Source organism: Hippichthys cyanospilos, chromosome 21 (genome assembly GCF_059441005.1).
Source record: "Hippichthys cyanospilos isolate Australia breed blue-spotted pipefish chromosome 21, RoL_Hcya_1.0, whole genome shotgun sequence".
In the NCBI taxonomy this organism is placed as follows: domain Eukaryota; kingdom Metazoa; phylum Chordata; class Actinopteri; order Syngnathiformes; family Syngnathidae; genus Hippichthys; species Hippichthys cyanospilos.
Window position 1 is genome coordinate 296,127 of NC_142389.1, and position 18,398 is coordinate 314,524.

The following is an 18,398-nucleotide window of genomic DNA, read 5'->3' on the forward strand; positions in this document are numbered from 1 at the left end:
CAAGAAGTCCAAAATGAAAAACCAAACAATGGGTGGAAAAAAGTACAGCGGCCGGCTGTGGGAAGGGGCCGATGTGCGCATGCGCCGCGGGGAGGCCGCCTAGGTGACGCCGTCGCCCGCCGCTCGCTGTCGGCGTCGTGTTGCGTCGCGGCGTCCGCTCGACGACGATGGCTGGCACCGCGTTGAAGAGGCTCATGGCCGAATACAAACGTGAGCGCGACCGCACTCCGGCATCTTTCGCGCGATCGCCATTAGCGCTCCTTCTTGTTCGCGCTCGGCAACTGGGCCGCCTTCGCGAGCCCGCTTCCAGAAGGTTCCGCCCCCCCTCCAGCTCTCAAGTCGAGCGCTGACATGCAGGCGCCAGCTTTTCTCCTTGACGTTTGAGTTTGCCACCATACCGGCCTCGCCGCCGTCTTCGTCGTTCGGAGCGAAATTCCGTTCGGATTTACGACGCTCGGGGTCGCTGTCGGCGTTGACGCCAGTCCGCTCCGAGCGGAAAGCGAGCCCCTCGCGGTTAGCATGTTAGCGGCACATACCGGAAGTTAGCCGTCTTTTTTTTTTTTGTCTCCACCTTTATAGTAACGCGAAATCGCGTGTCCGCTTCGCCCCCGAAAATGTTCGATTTCGCATCGAAACGCGATCAATTACAAGTTTTAACATGATCGTTTATCGCATCGGACGTGATAACAAATGCATGGCGTCATAACGCGACTTCCGTTTGACGCGAAACCAATCGAAGGCATTCCTTCCACTTCATACTTTGTTTTTGTGTTTTTAGCGCTCGAAATTTGAACCTGCGTAGCTCTACTGTGCTTCGGTCAAATTCGGGGATAAAGTCAAGTGCTGAAAATGCTTCCAAATGTAAAAATGCAACCCACGTAGCTCATAAAAACGTGTTGTTTTGTCCTCGGGCGAGACACTAGAGCCACTCTGCCTCCAGTGGCCGCTCGGGGTACGGCAGCCTCGCCTCTGCTTATGTGGCTACGCGACGTCGTTTAGCACCGCTGCTTACTGTGTGTTTGCCATGTGCTTTGTAAAGGCGCTATATTACTATTATTTCACCTTAATATCACGTCGAAATGTCAAGCTCGTCACTTGTTAAGGTGTCACTTTGTCCAACATAAAGTGAGCAATGTTTTCAAAAGTCGGGGGCGGTGGTAAGGTTTTTTTTTTTTTTTCCCCCTTCCAGAGCTGACGCTCAATCCGCCGGAAGGAATCGTCGCAGGTACGTTGTTTGTCTCCTTGCTTTTGGTATAGCCCACATTTGTTAGCGCCTCCCCAAAAAAGAAAGAAAGAAAGATGGAGGGATAGCTACTTAACTCATCCTTTGCAGAAAATGAAGTATGCGCGCTACGTCATTCAGTCCAACATTCATGCATTCGAGCCACTTGTGACAACAACAGCCAATAAAACAGATCTCTCCACAGGAACGAACAGTTAATGTCACAATATGCTCCCTTACGCGTAAGTCTTGGCCATGCTTGCGTGTGTTTTGCAGGTCCGGCCAATGAGGAGAATTTTTTTGAATGGGAGGCGCTCATCATGTGAGTTGTGTGGCGTTGCGCGCGGGAACCTCCCGCGTGGCGTGTCGAGCGCGCCTTTGCGCTGTTTGTCCTTCCCAGGGGTCCGCAGGACACGTGTTTCGAGGGCGGCGTCTTTCCCGCCGTGCTCAGCTTCCCCTCGGATTACCCGCTCAGCCCTCCCAAGATGAGGTTCACCTGCGACATGTTTCACCCCAACAGTAGGTCCCGCGCCGCCGGCCCGTCGCGCTCCAAAGAAAGGCAAAGGCGAACGCGCACGTAGGCGCAAATAGCCCTGAGGCCTTCATCGTTTTCTAACGGTGAGAGCTTCAAAAGGACCCTCGAAAGAAACATTTACGCACTGTAGAACAGCTGGGATTGATCAGAATGAAAGGGAGCATTGAGGTCTGAGTGGTAACAATGTTTACAAGGTCACTATTTGGACGCTGTCAAAAATAAAACAAAACAAAAACAGATGGCAGGGCAGATTGTGTGATTGCGTGAAGTCCCCAAATTTGATGGTAATATTTGCAAACTCGTGTACACGTTGACTTTGGGAATAATATGGCTTTGTCGATATGTCATGTAAGATAGCTGCCCCCCCCCCCCCCCCCCCAAAATCACGGTGAATTGCTGTCATCCCCAGTCTACCCCGACGGGCGCGTGTGCATCTCCATCCTGCACGCGCCCGGCGACGACCCCATGGGCTACGAGAGCAGCGCCGAGAGGTGGAGTCCCGTCCAGAGCGTGGAGAAGATCCTGCTGTCCGTGGTTAGCATGCTAGCAGGTGACCCCCCCCCCCCCCCCCAATCTACTTGAGCACACGCTTTCGCGTCGCCTTGATCAAGCAGCCGCTTTGGACCTCGACGACTTCCCATTCGAGACCCGACCGCTCAACGCAAATCGGAAACAAGGATCGGACACGTCTTGAATTTGCGTTGATTCTCGTCGACCTCGCTCACGCCAGCGAGATGATTGGACGAAGCGAAATCAAGGCGTGACTCTTAGCGTGCCCTTTTTTGGTCCAAAGAGATGGCACTCAAAACACCAAAGACAAACGCAAGAGCTCATTTTTGATGCGGGACGCAAACTTATGCTCGTGCCAAATGCCGCGGCAGCATAAGAGAAAATCATGCTAACTGGAATGAACATCTCGGGAGAACGCCTCGCAACTTAGCGTTTTGAAGTGTATGTGTGCGCGTGCGCTTTTTAAGTTTGGGGCGACGGAAATTGATAAGCTTGGTCCGGCCCTCTCTCTCTCTCTCTCTCTCTCTCTCTCTCTCTCTCTCTCTCTCTCTCTCTCTCTCTCTCTCTCTCTCTCTCTCTCTCTCTCTCTCTCTCTCTCTCTCTCTCTCTCTCTCAGAACCGAATGACGAAAGCGGCGCCAACGTAGACGCCTCCAAAATGTGGCGGGAAGACCGGGATCACTTTTACAAACTGGCTCAGAAGATCGTACGCAAATCCCTGGGCCTTTAGCGCCCGCGTCATCGCCCGGCGCCGTGCGTCCACACGCGGCGGCGCGGACTTTTGAGCGCGCCGGGACGCGTACTGGAGCAGAGCCCGCGCCCCGCCTACAGGAAGCGACATCACCTCATGAGCCCCGCGCTCCTTTCGGCTCATCGGCCACGTAAGACGATCGCGTGAGCTCGCGGAAGAGTTGCCGGCCGACGATACCGGAAAGCGGAATTTGCGCCTTCCTTGGCCTCGCTGTCCCCACTTAGGAAACCATTTAGCATACTCCTAGACTGTAGGTTTTTGTGTTTTCTATGACGGCGCCCCTAAATTTCTGCGTGTGCTGGAAACTTCATTTCATACACAATCAATCTTTAGTGCGGTTTGACTTTTGAGAAGTGTGTTGTACAATAAACGATGCCGATATTGGTCATTTTCCCTCTGCTGCCATCCTATAAGCATTGAGCTTTTTTTTTTTTTTGGGGGGGGGGGGGGGGTCTAGTTGAGAGCAACACAGCTTGAAAGCAGTGGCTTATATTAGATATGAACATCATTCAACTACAAGCTACTTTTTGTCCAAAACAATAGGAAGGCGTGCTTTTAAAAAACACCATACTTCATGGCATTTTGTGAAATAAAAGTTGTATCGAAAACTTGGAAGATAAACGATTAAGGATAACCGGTGTCTGCTATCAATTGAAGCTAAATATTTCATTCGGATATTGTTCGAAACAAACGGTGAAATAAGGGCTATGAGTCACTTTCGCTATGACGTCATTGTAATGCGCACCCCAAAGCAACGCGTTTGTTTTTTTTTAGCCCCCGAAATTGTTTAGACGTGTACAACAAGCGGCACAATTTTTTTTTTTTTTCTAGCCCCCGAAATTGTTTAGGCGTGTACCACAAGTGGCACAAATAGACAGAATCGCAAAGCTCTAGCCGTGGCTGATGTCGGAAAGGATCGTTTCTGTCTTTTAATCGCTTCCTCCGACGTCATCATCCCTCGCCGTCACCTGGGTTGAAAGGTCACATTACCCGCCTCGTTTGAACAGCGGACAAGACGAAAGCATCAAGGCTTGCGACGCCAACGCCGACAATTCGCTGAGCGGCGGCCGCCTTCGACGCACGCCGGGTAAACGCTCTTTTTGAACAAGCACTTTATTCGCCCGACCACTTCCGGTTAGCCCGCGACCGCAAACTTCTTTCAGCGGGGAGGCCTCGCCTTGCTTGAAGCGCGTTTTTTGATGCGCGCTTTTGCGTGCCTTTAGTGTGGTTTTGCCTCCGTTGTCTTTTGCAACGCCGCCCGTCTCGCAGACAAAAACGAAACCTCAAAGCAAAGTCAAATAAAGACGTGAGCGCGAGGGACGCCCGGTGGCATGAAACGACTCCCCAACGAGCAGCACTCGACTGAAGTTGTTTCTCGCTACCCCGGCCGAACGTAAGTTTCCAACCGGAAACTGTCTAGTGGTCCGTAGTAAACAACTGCATTCGTTACCTGGAAAACGCGCTTCGCGAAACGCTCATAAACAAAGCAAAATGCCACAGATGGGCTAACGGCTTGCGATCCTTTCTGAACCTTTTAGCAAATTATTCAGGAACAATCGACATGCATTCTTCATCCACAAAGAATGACTTATGTAAATACGCTTCGTGGCAGCGCCGGCTCCGTGTACATCAGGGCCTGGCCTTTGCTTTGCACCGCCCTCGGGTGGTCACACGATTCAAGCAAAAAGGATTCAAAAACTGCAAGGCAAACATATTATCATTCCATGTAATAATGGGTCCTCTTAAAAGGAAGCCCCCAAATGAAAACGTAAACATCTTCTCGGAGAATGTGGGCGCGTGTTTATTCTTGCACTGGCGCTACATGGGCCTGTTTGTTTGTTTGTTTTTTCCCTGCTGGGGCGGGGCCAGTGCCGAGAGGGAAACGTTTTATGTTTGATAAGTGTAATTTCAGGTTATGATGTGGCGAGTGTAATATCTGGAGGCAGTAAATTTCACGCTTAAACCCGGAGCGTTCCGCATTCATTTCAGCGGGACGAGATGATCTGATACGCGAGCGGTATCCGGAGACGGCGAACCTCGGCCGGCATGGACCCGCGGCCGCCCTGCGGCTGGCGGCTGGAGAGGGCGGAGCTCCGGCAGGAAGTGCGCCTGCTGCAGGAAGAGCTGGCCGAGGGCCGGGCCGAGAGGGAGGAGCTGGCGTCCCGGGCCAGGGCGCTGGACGAGAGGGTGAGCTGGACTCGCTGCTGACTCTCGCCGCCGCGCTCGCCTGATGTACTTGAGCTGATCTTCGGCTTGAGAAGAAGGCCATTTTTCTTCACTTTGGACGAAACCTCACGATAAAAGCAGACTTACCCACGAGCATCGTTTGAAACACTTACAGTAAGACGGCCGTGTTTTACTTTAAGTTCGAGAAATACTACAATCAAGGATTCATTCAAGAAAATGCTTCGAATCTAGCAAAAGTGGCCTGCTTTGTTCAGCGAATGGGAAAAGATTGCTTTCATTTACAGTACATTGGCAGCATTTGCTTAAGTCTAGGCTCAAACCAGAACAAAATGCTTGGACTACGTTTTGAAGAATTTATCCTGAAGAATTTCTCACCTGTTTTTGCACTCTTAAAACCATTAGGGGGAAACAAAAGTCAGGAGTGGGGTTTTCGCATCAAGAAAAAAAAAAAAAACCTTCCCCATTGGCAGTATTCTGGGCCTCAAACAAAAGCCTCCTTTTAAATATGTATTCCTTCTATCTGGTCTGGCACTTTTTGCGGCGTAACGCGCGTCTTTGGGCGGATGTCCCTCCCCAGCTGGAGCGCTCCCCCGCGCCGTCCCGCGGCCGTCCGGAGGACGAGGACGAGCCGAGAGAGCGGAGGCGGCGCGACAGGGAGGCCAGGGAGCGGCAGGCCCGCCAGGCGCTTCTGGCGCACCGCCTGCAGAACAAGGTCGGCGCCGACCCGGCCCGGGCGCGTCGCTTCCCACGCCGCTGATGGCGCTGACGCCTCCGTGCAGGTGATGGAGTACAGAGAGCGATGTCAAAGTCTGGAGTCGCAACTGAAGGCGCAACGCGGCCAGCTGACGGACGCGCAGGTGACTGCGTGCAGATTGTCGGATTGTTCAAATGCTGCGCCAACACAAGAGTAGCACGCCCGATTGCTTTTGCTGGCGGAGAGTAAAATAGCGGGCGGCCGCCGGCGCGCCCTTTGCGCGTTTCCGTAGATGAGCGCGAGGAGGGACGCGTCCGAGTCGCTGGAGAGCACGCTCGTCGGCCTGGAGGAGGAGCGACAAAGGTGCGTGGGCGGCGGCCGGCCGGCGAGTAGCCGGACCGCCCGGAAACGCCTCCGCGCCCATTTCAGGTCTTCGGTCCTGCGGCTGCAGCTGGGCCAATCGCTGCGGGCCAAGGAGCTCCTGACGGAGCGCGTCCGCGCCCTGACGTCCGATTTGAACGCCGTCCTGGAGGAGGCGGAGCTTCGGGCGGCCCGGATGCGGAGGGAGCGAGAGGTGCGGGGCGGGAGGGCGAGCGGGCGTGTCCTCGCGCTGACGGCGAGCGCCGCGTGCACGCAGAGCGCGTCCGGGAAGACGGGCCGGCATCGGGATGAGCTGCGCCGCCTGTGGCGGTGCGCGATGTCGCTGGGGCAGCACTGCCGCGCCCTCAGGACCGCCGCCGACAGGTCGGACGCTCCCGCGCGTCGGCTCCGCACCATATGGCAAATCGCCAAGCGGGCAATAAAACCAGTAATAATGATTCCGCTTCCCTTTTCCGTGCCGTCTCGGCCGTCAGGGATCTGCTGGAGATGAAGACGGAGCTGTCCCGCGTGTCCTTGTCCCTCCAGTCCAGCTGCGACTCCGCCACCTTGCACCTGATCAAAGCGTGCGAGGCGCCGCCCGCCGCCCCCTCCCCCGTCCCGTCCGCCCGCTCCAGTCTGGGGCCCTTCACGGCGGACGAGCTGCTGGAGGCGCCGTCGGAGGACAGGTGGGCTTTCGGCCGCGCCCCGCCGCGCCCCGCCCCGCCGCGCTGAGGGACCTGTCCTTTAGGACGCCGGGCGGCCCGGGAACCGCCGAGCTGCTGGCGCGGGCCGTGGGCAAGCTGGTGAGCGGCGCTCGCGCGCTCGCTTGCGCCTTCTTCCGAGAAGTTCAGGTTGGGAAAGGCGTGATCATGAGACGTGGGCGCCCGCTTCAACGAAACTGCCGTAATACGTCACGGGGTCTGCCTGTCGCGCGTTTTTTTTTTTTTTGCCGAACGCCGCGCTCTCACCCTCGCTGTTTGATGGATGGACGTCATCTAGTTTTTGTTTTTTTGCGGGCCAGTGTCACATGTTGGACGTGAGCGCCCCCCAGCAGGCCGACCAATGGGACGCCTCCTCCCTGCTGTCCGCCCTTTCGCAGACCGAGAGCGCCGTCCAGTGGAGGTGTCGGGAACTGCAGGTTTGTCCGCACCAGGGGGGGGTCAAACGTCGCCGAATGAGCCAAGTGCGGCGTTTGGCAGAAGGCGGAGGTGAGCGTGAGGCGACTGACCGAGGAGAAGGCCTCGCTGCAGACGCGGCTGGAGCGGCTGGAGGACGACGCCGGGAGGGAGCGGCAGCTCGACAGGTTGTCGCTTCGCAAATCAAAAATGAGATCCGGTCATCTAAATCCAGCTGACGCATCCGCTTTCGCCTCAACTTTGGACCGCCGCTGGATGGGCGCAGACTGCGGGAAGCCGCCGAGCTTCGCGCCAGGGAGGAGGAGCTGCAAAAGTCAAAAGAGGCACTCCGGACCAAGGAAGCGGAGGTGCTTAGCCGAGAGGCGGGGCTCCGCCAGAGAGATGTGGGGCTGCGGGAAGGAGAGGCGGAGCTTCGCAGCCGGGAGGAGGCGCTACAAAGGTCAAAGGAGGCGTTGCGAAGCAAGGAAGAGGAGATGCTTAGCAAGGAGGTGGATCTGCGCGCGAGGGAGACGGAGTTGCGCCTCGGAGAGGCTGCGCTCCGCACCGGGGAGGAGGAGCTACATAGGTCAAAGGACGCGCTGCGGCGCAAAGAAGAGGAGGTGCGGATCAAGGAGACGGGGCTGCGCGAGAGAGACGCCGAGTTGCGTCACGGGGAGGCGGAGCTACAAAGCTCAAAGGAGGCGCTGCGGCGCAAGGAAGAGGAGGTGCTTAGCAAGGAGGCGGAGCTACGCACGAAAGACGCACAGTTGCAAGAAGGGGAGGGGGCCTTTCGCAGGAAGGAGGAGGAACTGCAGAGGAGAACGGACGAGGTGCATCAAGCACTGCAGGAGCTGATGAAAAGAGAGAAGGAGACGCATCACGGGCAGGAAGTGCTACACCAAAGGGAAAGGGAGGTGCTCAGGAGAGAGCGGGAGCTCGAGGACAATCGGGACGAGGTGCACAAGAAGCAGGAGGAACTACGGCGGCGAGCGGAACAGGCGCAGGGCAGAGAGAACGAGGTGCAAAAGTGGAACGAGGAGGTGCAAAAGTGGAACGAGGGAGTGCAAAAGAGGAACGAGGAGGTGCAAAAGAGGTACGAGGAGGCGCGCCGGTCGCCGTCGGCCGCGCCGGTCTCACGCCGGTCTCGCGCCGGTCTCACGCCGGTCTCACGCCGGTCTCACGCCGCTCGCTCCCCTTCCAGCCTGCGCGCCGAGCTGCTGCGAAAGGAGGCCGTCGTCAGAGACGTCAAAGTGAGCCCCGGCCCGCGCCCGTCGTCTCGGGCGGAGCTCACGCCCGCCTTGTCCCGCAGGGGGCGCTGGAGAGAGAGCGGCTGGCTAGGGCCAGGGCGGAAGAAGAAGCGGCGGACGTCAGAGACGCCCTCCTCAAGGTAGGAAGTCCTCTCAAACGGCCCAAAGAGCGCGCCGACAAATCCCGTCGGAGAAAAAGCGCGCAAACGCTTGTGAGCGCGTAGCCCGGCCCCGATCCCCAAACCTCGGCCCCCCAGCGCGCCTCGGTGCTGCGGGAAGAGCTGCGCCTGGCGGCCCGGGACATGGCTCGCATAGAAGGCGCGCGCCAGGAGCAGCGCGGCGAGAGCGGCGGGCCGAAGGAGGCCCGGGAGCTCAGGTACGTCCCCCGGGGCGCTCCGGCTCGCCTCCGCCCGTCCCCCCCTTCTCCTCCTCGCTCAGAAGCTTTGGCGCCCGTCCCGGCAGGAGTCGCTCGCCCTCCCTGCGCCGGCGGCCGGAAGAGCGGCGGACGCGCGCCGACGCGGAGGGCCTGCCGGAGGCGCTGACCGGTCACTACCTCCCCGCTTTTGGCTTGATTTGATTTCGTTGGCTCGTCGCCCCGCCTCCCGGTCACCGCCGCTCTTTGATCTCCGGCAGGCGAGCGCCGCCGCGTGAGGGAGGAGCTGAGCGGGGTCACCTGGGAGGAGGCGGCGGCGGCCGACGAGAAGCGAGAGGGAGAAAGGAATCGGACGGAGGAGGAGTTGGACACCCCGAGGCGGCGCGTGGAAGGCCTGCTGAGGGAATCCGGGGAGCGGGCGGAGCGAGCGGAGCGGCTCGGGGACGAGGCGGCCGCAAAGGACGGCCCGAAGAAGACGGAGCAGGGGCCGGCCCCCGGGAAGCCCGGGGAAAGGGAGCTCCGAGCGGAGGAGCTCCGGGAGGTGCGCGAGCCCGAAAGCTCCCCCATACCTTCCGCTCCTTTTTCCCCCGGCCTTTTCCGTGCCCGTCAAAGGCCTTTCTTTCCGTTTTCTGTCAATTGCGGAGCCGTTATTTAACTACCGTAATCGTTAAAAATCAAGTCATGGGAAACGCTAAATCGACGCAACAAAAAAAATGGGTGGAATGATGCGGCTATTGAAAATGTCACTTGACAAAAATTCAAATACAACCTTTTGTGTCCAGGAGGAGGCGCTGGAGGAGACCACCGCCGCGCTACAGAGACTCCTGCGGGTAGGACGCGCCGCCCGTCTTTTGCGCCCGCCCGCACCCGTTGGTGAGCCGACGTCTCCCGCGTGTCACCCAGGAGAGCCGCCGGGAGGCCCGCCATCTCTGGAGCGCCCTCCGGAGGCGGAGGCGGCCCGGGGAGGAGGAGGAGGAGGAGGAGGAGGAGGAGGAGGAGAGGGAGGCGACGGGCCGCGGCGACGAGGACCGGAGCTCCCGGTCCGAGATGCCGGAGAGGAGCCGAGGCCGGGACGAGGCCCGGGTAAGAAAGGCCGGCCGGCCGGGGGAAAAAATTGGCCCGTCCGTTTAAAGGCTTCGGGTTCTTTCTCTTTCTTTTTACATAAAAAGAAGAAGCCTTTTTTACTGTCTTAAAATGTTTTCATATTTTCAGCGTAACAAAGACACAACGATTGTTTGAGTGTTGCACCGAAACAACAGTAACATGCATGACTGCCCCCGGCGGAGAGTAAAATAGCAGTTCAAACTCCAAATCAATACTTCCATTGGTTTCCTGGTTCCCCCGGTGGCTAGTTAAAAAAAAAAAAAAAATCAAAGTTGCAGGCGTGAGAAAAGTCTTAACTGTCTGAAGTGGCTTGCATGCAATGTACGAGGTCTGACTGACGCGGGGCGTCCGGCGGCAGGACGGGGAGCGCCTCGGTGCCCGGGGCCGGCGGGAGGCGGGCGGAGCTCCGCCGCTTCTGCTGCACGCGTGCCTGGCCCGCCTGGAGATCAAACTGGAGCGGTCGCGGCGCGAGCGGGCGCGACTCAAAGGGCGCCGGCGCAAAGCGGGGACGGAGGCGGAGAGGGAGACCCAGAGGGACGCCCCCGGTCCGCCGTTCGCCCCCGCCCCCGGATTCGGACGCAAAGCTGATTAAAAAGCGCTTGAAATTCCAATCGATGGCTTCTTTTTTATTTTCTCTTGCGCGACGCCGGCACAAAAGCGAAGGCCGGGGAGCCCGGCGGTTGCCGTAGCAACGAGGGATGCCGCGCAAAGGTCGGGCGGCGCCAACGCCGTCGTCCGCGTCGGGAGCAGCAAAGGCGGGGCTTGGGCGTCTTGCTCAAGGGCACTTGAGCGGGTGTTAAACACATCAACTGTGAAACTACTGCGCCTAATTGGGTTCTTGGACGTCCGTTCCGTCCGCAACGCTTTCGACTTTGGGAGCGGGACTTGCCAAAATGTTCGTGCCCGTCTGGCAGGCAGGCAGGCAGGCAGGCAGGCAGGCAGACAGACAGACAGACAGACAGGGTTTTGTGGCGTAGGAGCCCCGACAAACGAGGGCGCGTTGTACGAGGGACTAAACGACGAGAGCAGAGGCGAGGAAAGGAAAGGAGAGAAATGGGAAGGCTCGCCTCGGCTGGGCTCGGCTCGCCTCGGCTGGGCTCGGCTCGCCTCGGCTGGGCTCGGCTCGCCTCGGCTGCTCGCCTGGGCTCGGCTCGCGTTCGGCTTCCTTCGTTTTTCGATAAAGTCGATTCGAACGGCAGACGAGTCCGCACCCAGGTAGAGGGCAGTAAGGCTCGGCGGGGGCGGGGTCGAGCGTCGCCGCCGCCGCCTCTGATTGGCCCCCGCTGTCAGGGTGGGCGCGGCCCGCGCCGGGAGACGCAGATGAGATTAGCGGCTCTCCGGACGGGCGGGCAGGCAAGCAGGCAGGCTTCCGCCGGCACGCACGCCTCGGGTTTCCTCCCGCCGCTCTTTTCCTCCGCGTTTCGTCGCCCGCCCGCCTTTCGTCGCCCGCCCGCCTTTCGTCGCCCGCCCGCCTTTCGTCGCCCGCGTTGCGAGCGCCTCGCCTCGCAGGTGCGTGCTTTTCTGCGGGGGACGTGCACGCGCAGAGGTGAGCCGTCCGTCCGTCAGTGCGCTTGCGTGACGTCACGGCGACGCGGAGGCTTCGGCCGGGCTTCGCAGGTCGCCCCGCCCCTCCTCCTCCTCCTCCTCCGAGCGGGCGCCGCGAGAAATGCGAATGAGGGCGAAGGTCAAACTGGTCTCGAGGAGGCGGGGCTACTCTTCCCAAAACGGACAAAGGTGCGCGCAAAAGGGGACGTATCGAAGGCGCGGGAAGGCTTTTGCCGTCTTTGTCCTGATTGAGCAGGGAGGGGGCGGGAGGGGGGCGGGAGGGGGCGGGAGGGGGCGGGGCTCCCCTCCCCGTGTCACACCTCACTCCGACGCAAACCAAGCGTCCGCATCCAAGTGCCCGTTTGCCCATTTTTCTTTCTTCCCGGCTTCCCCGCTTTCTTTGCGCTCTTTCGTCCGCGCTTTGTTTCTCGTTCCTCCCTTTGCTCCTTCCTTCCTTCCGTCGTCGCTCCGCTCCCCCCTCCGCCCCTCCCCTCCCCGCCTCCCTCGCCCGCGCCAGCCTCCGCTCGGCTCCGCGCCCGTCCGTCCGTCCGCCAGGTGTCCCCTCGGCGTCCCTGGCCCGTTTGCTGCCTCTCGTTGCCGAGGGCCCTCCGCCTTCACCCCCCCTCCAGCTTTCTTGCTTTCTTCATCCCCTCGCCGCCATCCTTGCTCCCCCCCCCCCCTAATCCCCAAAGACGGGGGAAGGCCATATGTCATCGACCTGCGGGGTCGCGACCCCCCGGCCCGGCGGCGGCAAATTCAAAGTGGGGGACGAGAGATACAGTAGGTTGGGCTTGCCCCCTTCATTCCTAGCGTCCTTCCTTTCTTCACTCCCTCCTTCACTTTTTCCTTCTGTCTTCCCTTCACTCCTTCCTTCCTCCTTCCTTCCTCCTTCCTTCCGCCTTCCTTCCTCCTCCCTTCACTCCTGGCTTCCTCCCTTCAACGCTCGCTTCCTCGTTCCTTGCTTCATTTCTTCCGTTCTTCACCCCCCCCCCCCAGGCTTGACCAAGTGCCCCTCCAACAAGATAGGGCCCGGCCCACTCTGGCTGGACCGGCCGGCCAGACGGGGATTAGCGTGCGGGGCGGGGGGGGGGGGGGCTTCGGGCGCCCCGCCGCGCCGTCACGTCTCTGCTAATCGGATGCCGTCGGGCTTTTTCGTCTTTAGGGCCCCCGCGCTCGCAATTTGCCGCTAATGCCCGCCGTGCTCAGCGGGGACAAAATGTCGGCCGCGCCCGCCCGAAGAGCAGGTCAAAGGTCGGGGCGCCCGAGCGGACGGCCGGGCTGACGCCCGCTCGTCGCGAATGCCGCGATATCCGTGGAGGCTTCCTGTTTTTGCCGCAAAACGACGGCCGGCAAATTCGAAGTTAAGCTAAAACAGGAAGTCGAGTTGCGGACAACAGGAAGTCCAACTGGAAGTGGAGTGAGAATCGACAAAGCGGGCCGGACGGTACCCGGGATCCGGCGGGAAGCGAGCGCGGTTCAGTCCACTCTAAAGGAGGAACGGGAAGTAGAGCGGTCAGGCGAGAATCTGCAAAGTCAAACGAGGAGATGGGAAGGATCCGACGGCGACCCAAGCCAGATTCCACAAAGTCCTCGATGCGTTCCGGACCGAAAATCCAACGGACTTGTTTTCCTCTCAGGGCCGCCATGAGGCGCTGAGCCCGCCCCCTCCCGCCGCCGCAGCAGCATGGTCAACCCGCCGGCGCTGCTCCTGCTCGCGTCCTCCGTGGCGTGCGCCGCGTCCTTCCCGCTGGACCTGCGGCCCATCAGCGTCCTGGACGGTGAGCGGGGGGGTCGGGGGGGGGGTCGGGGGGGGCGGGGTCCCTCTTCGGCCGCTCACCGCCTCGCGCTCCTTCAGAGCCGCGGGACTTGGCGGCGTTCCGGAGCCCGGCGCCGGACGGCGCGCCTCTCGGCTTCCAGAGGATGACGCGCCTCGACCGCCTGCTCTTCGTCGCCGCCAGGTGCGCGCCTCCCTTTCCTCACCTTCGACTTTTTTTTTTTTCGTCAACGCTCGGCCGCCTCACCCGGTGCGCTTTGCGCGGCAGGGATCGCGTGTTCGCCGTCAACCTGAGCACGGCGGCGGAGGCCTTCGTCCCTCAGACGGTGAGCCTTCCCTACCCGGCGTCACCCGGCCCCGCCCCCGCCGCAAAGGGGGGCGCGGCCGAGCTGACGGCCGACCGGCGCCTTGCAGACGCTGACGTGGCCGGCCGCCGACGTGAGCAAGTGCGCCGTGCGGGGCAAGGAGGGCGTGAGTTCCGCCGCCGGGTCGCCGGCTAGCGCTCGCCGCTTAGCTAACTCCGCCGGCCCCCGCGTCAGGACGAGTGCTACAACTACATCAAGGTGTTGGCGCCGCGAGACGACCGGACGCTGTTCGTGTGCGGGACCAACGCCTTCAACCCGGTGTGCCGCAACTACGAGGTAGCCCCCCTCCCCCCCCACCCTCCCCCCGGCCCGGCCCGGCCGCGACCTTTGCTATTTGGCCCGGCAGACGAGCACCTTGCGGCAGGTGGGCTCGGACCTGCCGGGTCAGGCGCGCTGCCCCTTCGAGTCGGGCCAGTCCAACGCAGGAATATTCGCCGGTAAGACGGTCGGCCCGCCCGCCCGCCCGCCCGCTCGGCCGTCCCGCCCCCGACCTCCGCCCCCCGCCCCAGACGGAGACTTCTACTCGGCCACGGTGACGGACTTCCTGGCCAGCGACGCGGTCATCTACCGCAGCCTGGGCGAGGAGCGGCCCGTCCTCAGGACCGTCAAGTACGACTCCAAGTGGCTCCGAGGTGAGTCGCCGGGTCCGCCGGCCGCCGCCGCCGCCGCCCGAAGATCACGTGACGCAAAGGCGCCGCCGCAGAGCCGCGCTTCCTGCGCGCCGTGGACTACGGCGGCTTCGTCTACTTTTTCCTGAGCGAGATCGCGGTGGAGTACACCGCCCTGGGGAAGGCGCGTAGCGCCGTCCGCCCGCGCCGCGAGCGCAAGCGGCCCGCGCCGCGCCGCTCATCCGTCCGTCCGTGTCCAGGTGGTCTTTTCCCGGGTGGCCAGAGTCTGCAAGAACGACGACGGCGGCTCCCCCAGAGTTCTGGACAAGCACTGGACCTCCTTCCTCAAAGTGAGGCGGGCCACGGGAAGCCTTGCCGCGCGCCCGACGGGAAGCGCGTCTGACGGAACGCGTTGCGGCGCCCCCCTCAGGCGCGGCTCAACTGCTCCCTTCCCGGAGATTCTCTCTTCTACTTTGACGTCCTCCAGTCGCTGACCGGCGTTCTGCAGATCAACGGTCGCCCCGCCGTGCTGGCCGTCTTCACCACGCAGGCCAACAGGTCGGCCAGCGCTACGCGCCCGGCTAAACCCACGGGTGCGCGTTAGTCTAACGGTTGGGCGCTAACCTGGCAAAGGCCGGCCGGCCGCGTTGAGCGCGCGAGCGGACGGGTTTGTCCACCGCGCGGGACGCTAAGCTAAGAGGTCGTTACCGGCGCGGCCGTTCTTTGGGTACTAATCCGCCGGTTTAACATGGGCGCGCTAAGCTAAGAGCGCACGGCAGGAGGGCGCCCGCGCGTGGAAGCGAGCCGCGGCCGTCCGACCCGCCTTGCCTTTGTGCGCGCGGCGCAGCATTCCGGGCTCGGCGGTGTGCGCCTTCTACATGGACGACGTGGAGAGGGCCTTCGGCGGCAAGTTCAAGGAGCAGCGCGGCGGCGACTCGTGGTGGGCGGCCGTGCCCGAGGACGCCGTGCCCAGGCCCCGGTGGGTGAGACGCCGCCCCGAGCGCCGCGCCCCGCCATTCGGCGGCCTTCCCGCGCTAGGAGGCGCGCCCGCAAGCCTTGAAATGTTCATGCGCTAAACGTAACGCTCCCGTTGGAAGAAAGTCAACCCGGAAAGTCTTTGGAAATCATGAAAAAGGCCGGCAATTATTGGGCGGAATCGACTCCGGCTCGGTAGAACCTGACCCTGACCCTGACCCTGACCCCCTCCTCAGATCGTACTTTCCACAAAGGGTCCGTAGTTTTCATCTGCGATTGAAAAGTTTGAGCGGCGGCCGGCTCGAATTGGAAGCTGCGCCTTCTAGTGCGGGAAGCGGGAGGCGGGAAGCGGGGCGCTTCCCCAAGGGCCGGCCTCAGCGGACGCTCGCCCCGCGGCAGGCCCGGCGCGTGCGCGGGCGACGGGCCGGCCGCCCGCTTCAACTCTTCCTCGGAGTTCCCGGACGAGACGCTGGCCTTCGTCAAGTCTTTCCCGCTGATGGACGGCGCCGTGCCCGCCGTCAACCGCCGCCCCTTGTACACCAGGACCGCCGGCAGGTAGGAGGAGAGTCGCTCGCGCTCCAAATTCGGACTTCCCGGGGCTTCCTCGTCACGCGCTGAGTGAGCCTACCGGCGTGAAATTCTAATCCTGCCCCCGGCAGAGAGGCTAGCAGGCAAGAAACTCGGCCTTGAAGTTAGGCGCTCGGTCCCGGAGGGTACCGTTCTCACCTTCCGTCCGTTTGGACTTTCCGGTCAGAAGTCCGACGTCCGGCGGAAATCCGGACCGCGAGGCGATTGGGAAACGCCGGAAATCGGGCGCTCGGAATTCTCACTTTGAATCCGGGAGTAAAGTCGGAATCGTCACCTCAGTCGCTGTTGGAGTGAGAATTTGGACCTCCGGAATTCCATGTCGAAAGCGAGAACCTGGAATTCCGGGTGTTCAAATTCCGACCGGCGACTTGGCGCGATGCCGGATTTGACGGCCCCTCCCCCCCGGCAGGTCCAGGCTGACGCAGATCGCGGCGGACGCGGCGGCGGGCCCGCGCCAGGAGCGCACGGTGCTCTTCTTGGGCTCGGAGGACGGCAGGGTGTCCAAGGTTCTGGCCGCCGCGCTTCCCGGCGACGCCTCGGGCTCCCGGCTGCTGGAGGACATCCGCGTCTACGACCCGGCCCGGTGAGCCGCCGCCGGCCCGAAGGAAAGGGCGGGAGGCGAGGCCTTTCCGAGTCGGCGCGGGACGGCCGGGGGCGGGACGGAGAACTTTTCCCCGGCTTTGACTTTGCCCGCCAGGAGGTGGTCAAAAAGCAAGCGGCGCCTTCTCCGTGGAGCGGAGAGGAGCGCCGGCCGGCCGCCGCCGCCGCCGTCCTCGCCCCGTTCGGAAAAGGCAAAAAAGCCAGTCAGAGGAGGGGGCGCTATTGAGGACCCCGAAATAGTGGCGCTTCCGTTCACGCGTGCGCACGCTGAAAGCCGCGAAGAAGGGTTAGGGTGTCGGACGATGACGGCCGTGCCCCGCCCCGCCCCGCCCCGCCCCGCCCCGCCCCGCCCCCTCTCTCCCCAGGTGCGAGCCGGGAGCGGGCGGGCAGGAGGACCGCAGGGTTTTGTCTCTGGAGCTGGACAAGGAGCACCACGCCCTCTTTGTGGCCTTCAGCGGCTGCCTGCTGCGCGTGCCGCTCAGCCGCTGCCGCCGGCACGCCGCCTGCAAGAGGTAAGCGCCCCACGCGCGCTCGCTGGCTCGGGGGCCGCCGCGTGACCGGCTGGTGCGCGGCAGGGCGTGTCTGGCCTCCCGCGACCCCTACTGCATCTGGCTGCGCACGGGGAGCTGCGCCGACGCCGCGCCCGGCTTCAGGTGGGTGGCGCCCCGCCAACCCGCCTTCCGCGCATGACCCACCCGCGTGCGCAGGGCGGGCTTCGAACAGGACCTGGAGGGGGAGCGCGCCGACGCGGCCGCCTGTCACGGTGGGACGCGAGCCGACCGACCGACCGACCGAGCGCCGCGCGAAACCTCGGACTCACGCCCTCCTCTTGTGCTTTGCGCAGCCGACGTCTCGGAGCGCCACGCCCCCGCCGACCCGGAAAAAGGAGAAAAGGAGGCGCTCTCCGTTCCAGGCGGGCGCGGCGCGGCGGCCCGGGACTCGGCGCCCGCCGTCCACTACGCCCTGTCGATGGGCTGCGCGCTGCTGGCCTTCTGGCTGGGCGCCGGCGTGTCGGGCCTGCTGGTGTCGCGCCTGTCGGGCCGGCCCGACAAAGACCCGGAGGCCTCGCCGCCCGGCTCGGGTCCCGGGACCTCGCCGCCCTTCCCCCCGCCGACGGCGCGCCACCGACTTCCCGCGGCCGAGCCCCAAGTACGGCCGCTCGCGTTTCTGGCCCGAGCGTCCGCTTCCGCGCCGCCGAGCTTTTCTCCCGCCTTCTCCCACCTTCGGATGTTGCGCAGGCGGACCCCGGCCCGGGGTTGGCGAGCCCGGAGTTGCCCCGCTTGGAGTTGTCCCGCCCGGAGTTGCCCCGCCCGGAGTTGCCCCGCCCGGAGTTGCCCCCGCGGCGGAAGAGCCTCGCCCCCTCTGCCGGGCCGGACCACCCGTCGGACCGGCCCCCGAGGCGCCCTCGTCAGGCGGGCTCCCTCGGGGGCCGCGGTCCCGGCCGTCCTTTCCCCCGGAGCCGGAGGCGGCCCGGCGGGGCCCCGCCGGGGGCCGGGGCCTGCCTGACGCGCCAGCACAGTTACAGCGAAGGGGCGGGCGCGGCCCCGGGCGCGGGCCTGCGGCGCGCCGCCAGCGCCGCCGCCGTCTCGCTGAAGCCGCGACCGGCCCCCGGGAATCGCGCCCACGACGGCGCCCTCTGCTTTTCTGTGTGTCCGGCGCCCAACGTTTGGCCCCCGAACAAAGCGGACGTTTCCTGGCGTCCCGCGCCCACTCTGCCGGTTGACGGGAACGCGTAGCCTGCCCAATGTCAGCAGACTGAAGGAGGGGACTTATTTGCCCGCATCTTTTGCTAAAAACAACACCATGTGTACTATTTATTTTGCAAATAAACGAGCTTTAATAGACA

The 18,398-nt window shown here is 62.5% G+C and overlaps 2 protein-coding genes across 6 annotated transcripts; both read left to right on the forward strand.

The window, feature by feature from the left end:
• The first annotated feature begins 50 nt into the window (after positions 1 to 50).
• ube2g2 (ubiquitin-conjugating enzyme E2G 2 (UBC7 homolog, yeast)) lies at positions 51 to 3,405 on the forward strand. The gene is made up of 6 exons (XM_088404253.1): positions 51 to 210; positions 1,190 to 1,225; positions 1,499 to 1,544; positions 1,623 to 1,741; positions 2,167 to 2,307; positions 2,884 to 3,405. Exons 1-6 carry the CDS (start codon positions 168 to 170, stop codon positions 2,994 to 2,996), a joined length of 498 nt encoding a protein of 165 aa, XP_088260379.1. The 5' UTR covers positions 51 to 167; the 3' UTR covers positions 2,997 to 3,405.
• Positions 3,406 to 3,950: 545 nt separating this feature from the next.
• Positions 3,951 to 18,398, forward strand: LOC148405944 (semaphorin-6D-like). 5 transcript variants are annotated; one of them, XM_088404241.1, is made up of 20 exons: positions 3,951 to 4,104; positions 5,007 to 5,204; positions 5,782 to 5,916; positions 5,984 to 6,061; positions 6,191 to 6,261; positions 6,328 to 6,472; positions 6,536 to 6,642; positions 6,753 to 6,944; positions 7,007 to 7,061; positions 7,280 to 7,396; positions 7,458 to 7,561; positions 7,660 to 8,466; positions 8,575 to 8,623; positions 8,683 to 8,760; positions 8,878 to 8,996; positions 9,083 to 9,165; positions 9,254 to 9,534; positions 9,776 to 9,823; positions 9,897 to 10,076; positions 10,456 to 10,708. In XM_088404241.1, exons 2-20 carry the CDS (start codon positions 5,064 to 5,066, stop codon positions 10,687 to 10,689), a joined length of 3,024 nt encoding a protein of 1,007 aa, XP_088260367.1. In that variant the 5' UTR covers positions 3,951 to 4,104; positions 5,007 to 5,063; the 3' UTR covers positions 10,690 to 10,708. The 5 variants fall into 5 exon arrangements, with proteins under 5 accessions (XP_088260367.1, XP_088260369.1, XP_088260368.1 ...); XM_088404242.1 differs by lacking the exon at positions 3,951 to 4,104 and adding an exon at positions 4,143 to 4,410; XM_088404245.1 differs by lacking the exons at positions 3,951 to 4,104; positions 5,007 to 5,204; positions 5,782 to 5,916; ... (14 more) ...; positions 9,776 to 9,823; positions 10,456 to 10,708 and adding exons at positions 13,280 to 13,420; positions 13,498 to 13,600; positions 13,685 to 13,742; ... (13 more) ...; positions 17,397 to 17,701; positions 17,791 to 18,398 and having other exon boundaries at positions 9,959 to 10,076.

What these genes read in the sequence shown, in the direction of transcription:
- LOC148405944 (XM_088404241.1), top strand. Translation starts at nt 5,064, where the DNA reads ATGGACCCGCGGCCGCCCTGCGGCTGGCGGCTGGAGAGGGCGGAGCTC. An exon ending in TCAGAGACGCCCTCCTCAAG is followed by an intron (nt 8,761 to 8,877) that starts GTAGGAAGTCCT and finishes TCGGCCCCCCAG; the next exon opens with CGCGCCTCGGTGCTGCGGGA. An exon ending in CCTGCCGGAGGCGCTGACCG is followed by an intron (nt 9,166 to 9,253) that starts GTCACTACCTCC and finishes GATCTCCGGCAG; the next exon opens with GCGAGCGCCGCCGCGTGAGG.
- ube2g2 (XM_088404253.1), top strand. Translation starts at nt 168, where the DNA reads ATGGCTGGCACCGCGTTGAAGAGGCTCATGGCCGAATACAAAC. An exon ending in GAATGGGAGGCGCTCATCAT is followed by an intron (nt 1,545 to 1,622) that starts GTGAGTTGTGTG and finishes TGTCCTTCCCAG; the next exon opens with GGGTCCGCAGGACACGTGTT. An exon ending in CGACATGTTTCACCCCAACA is followed by an intron (nt 1,742 to 2,166) that starts GTAGGTCCCGCG and finishes TGTCATCCCCAG; the next exon opens with TCTACCCCGACGGGCGCGTG.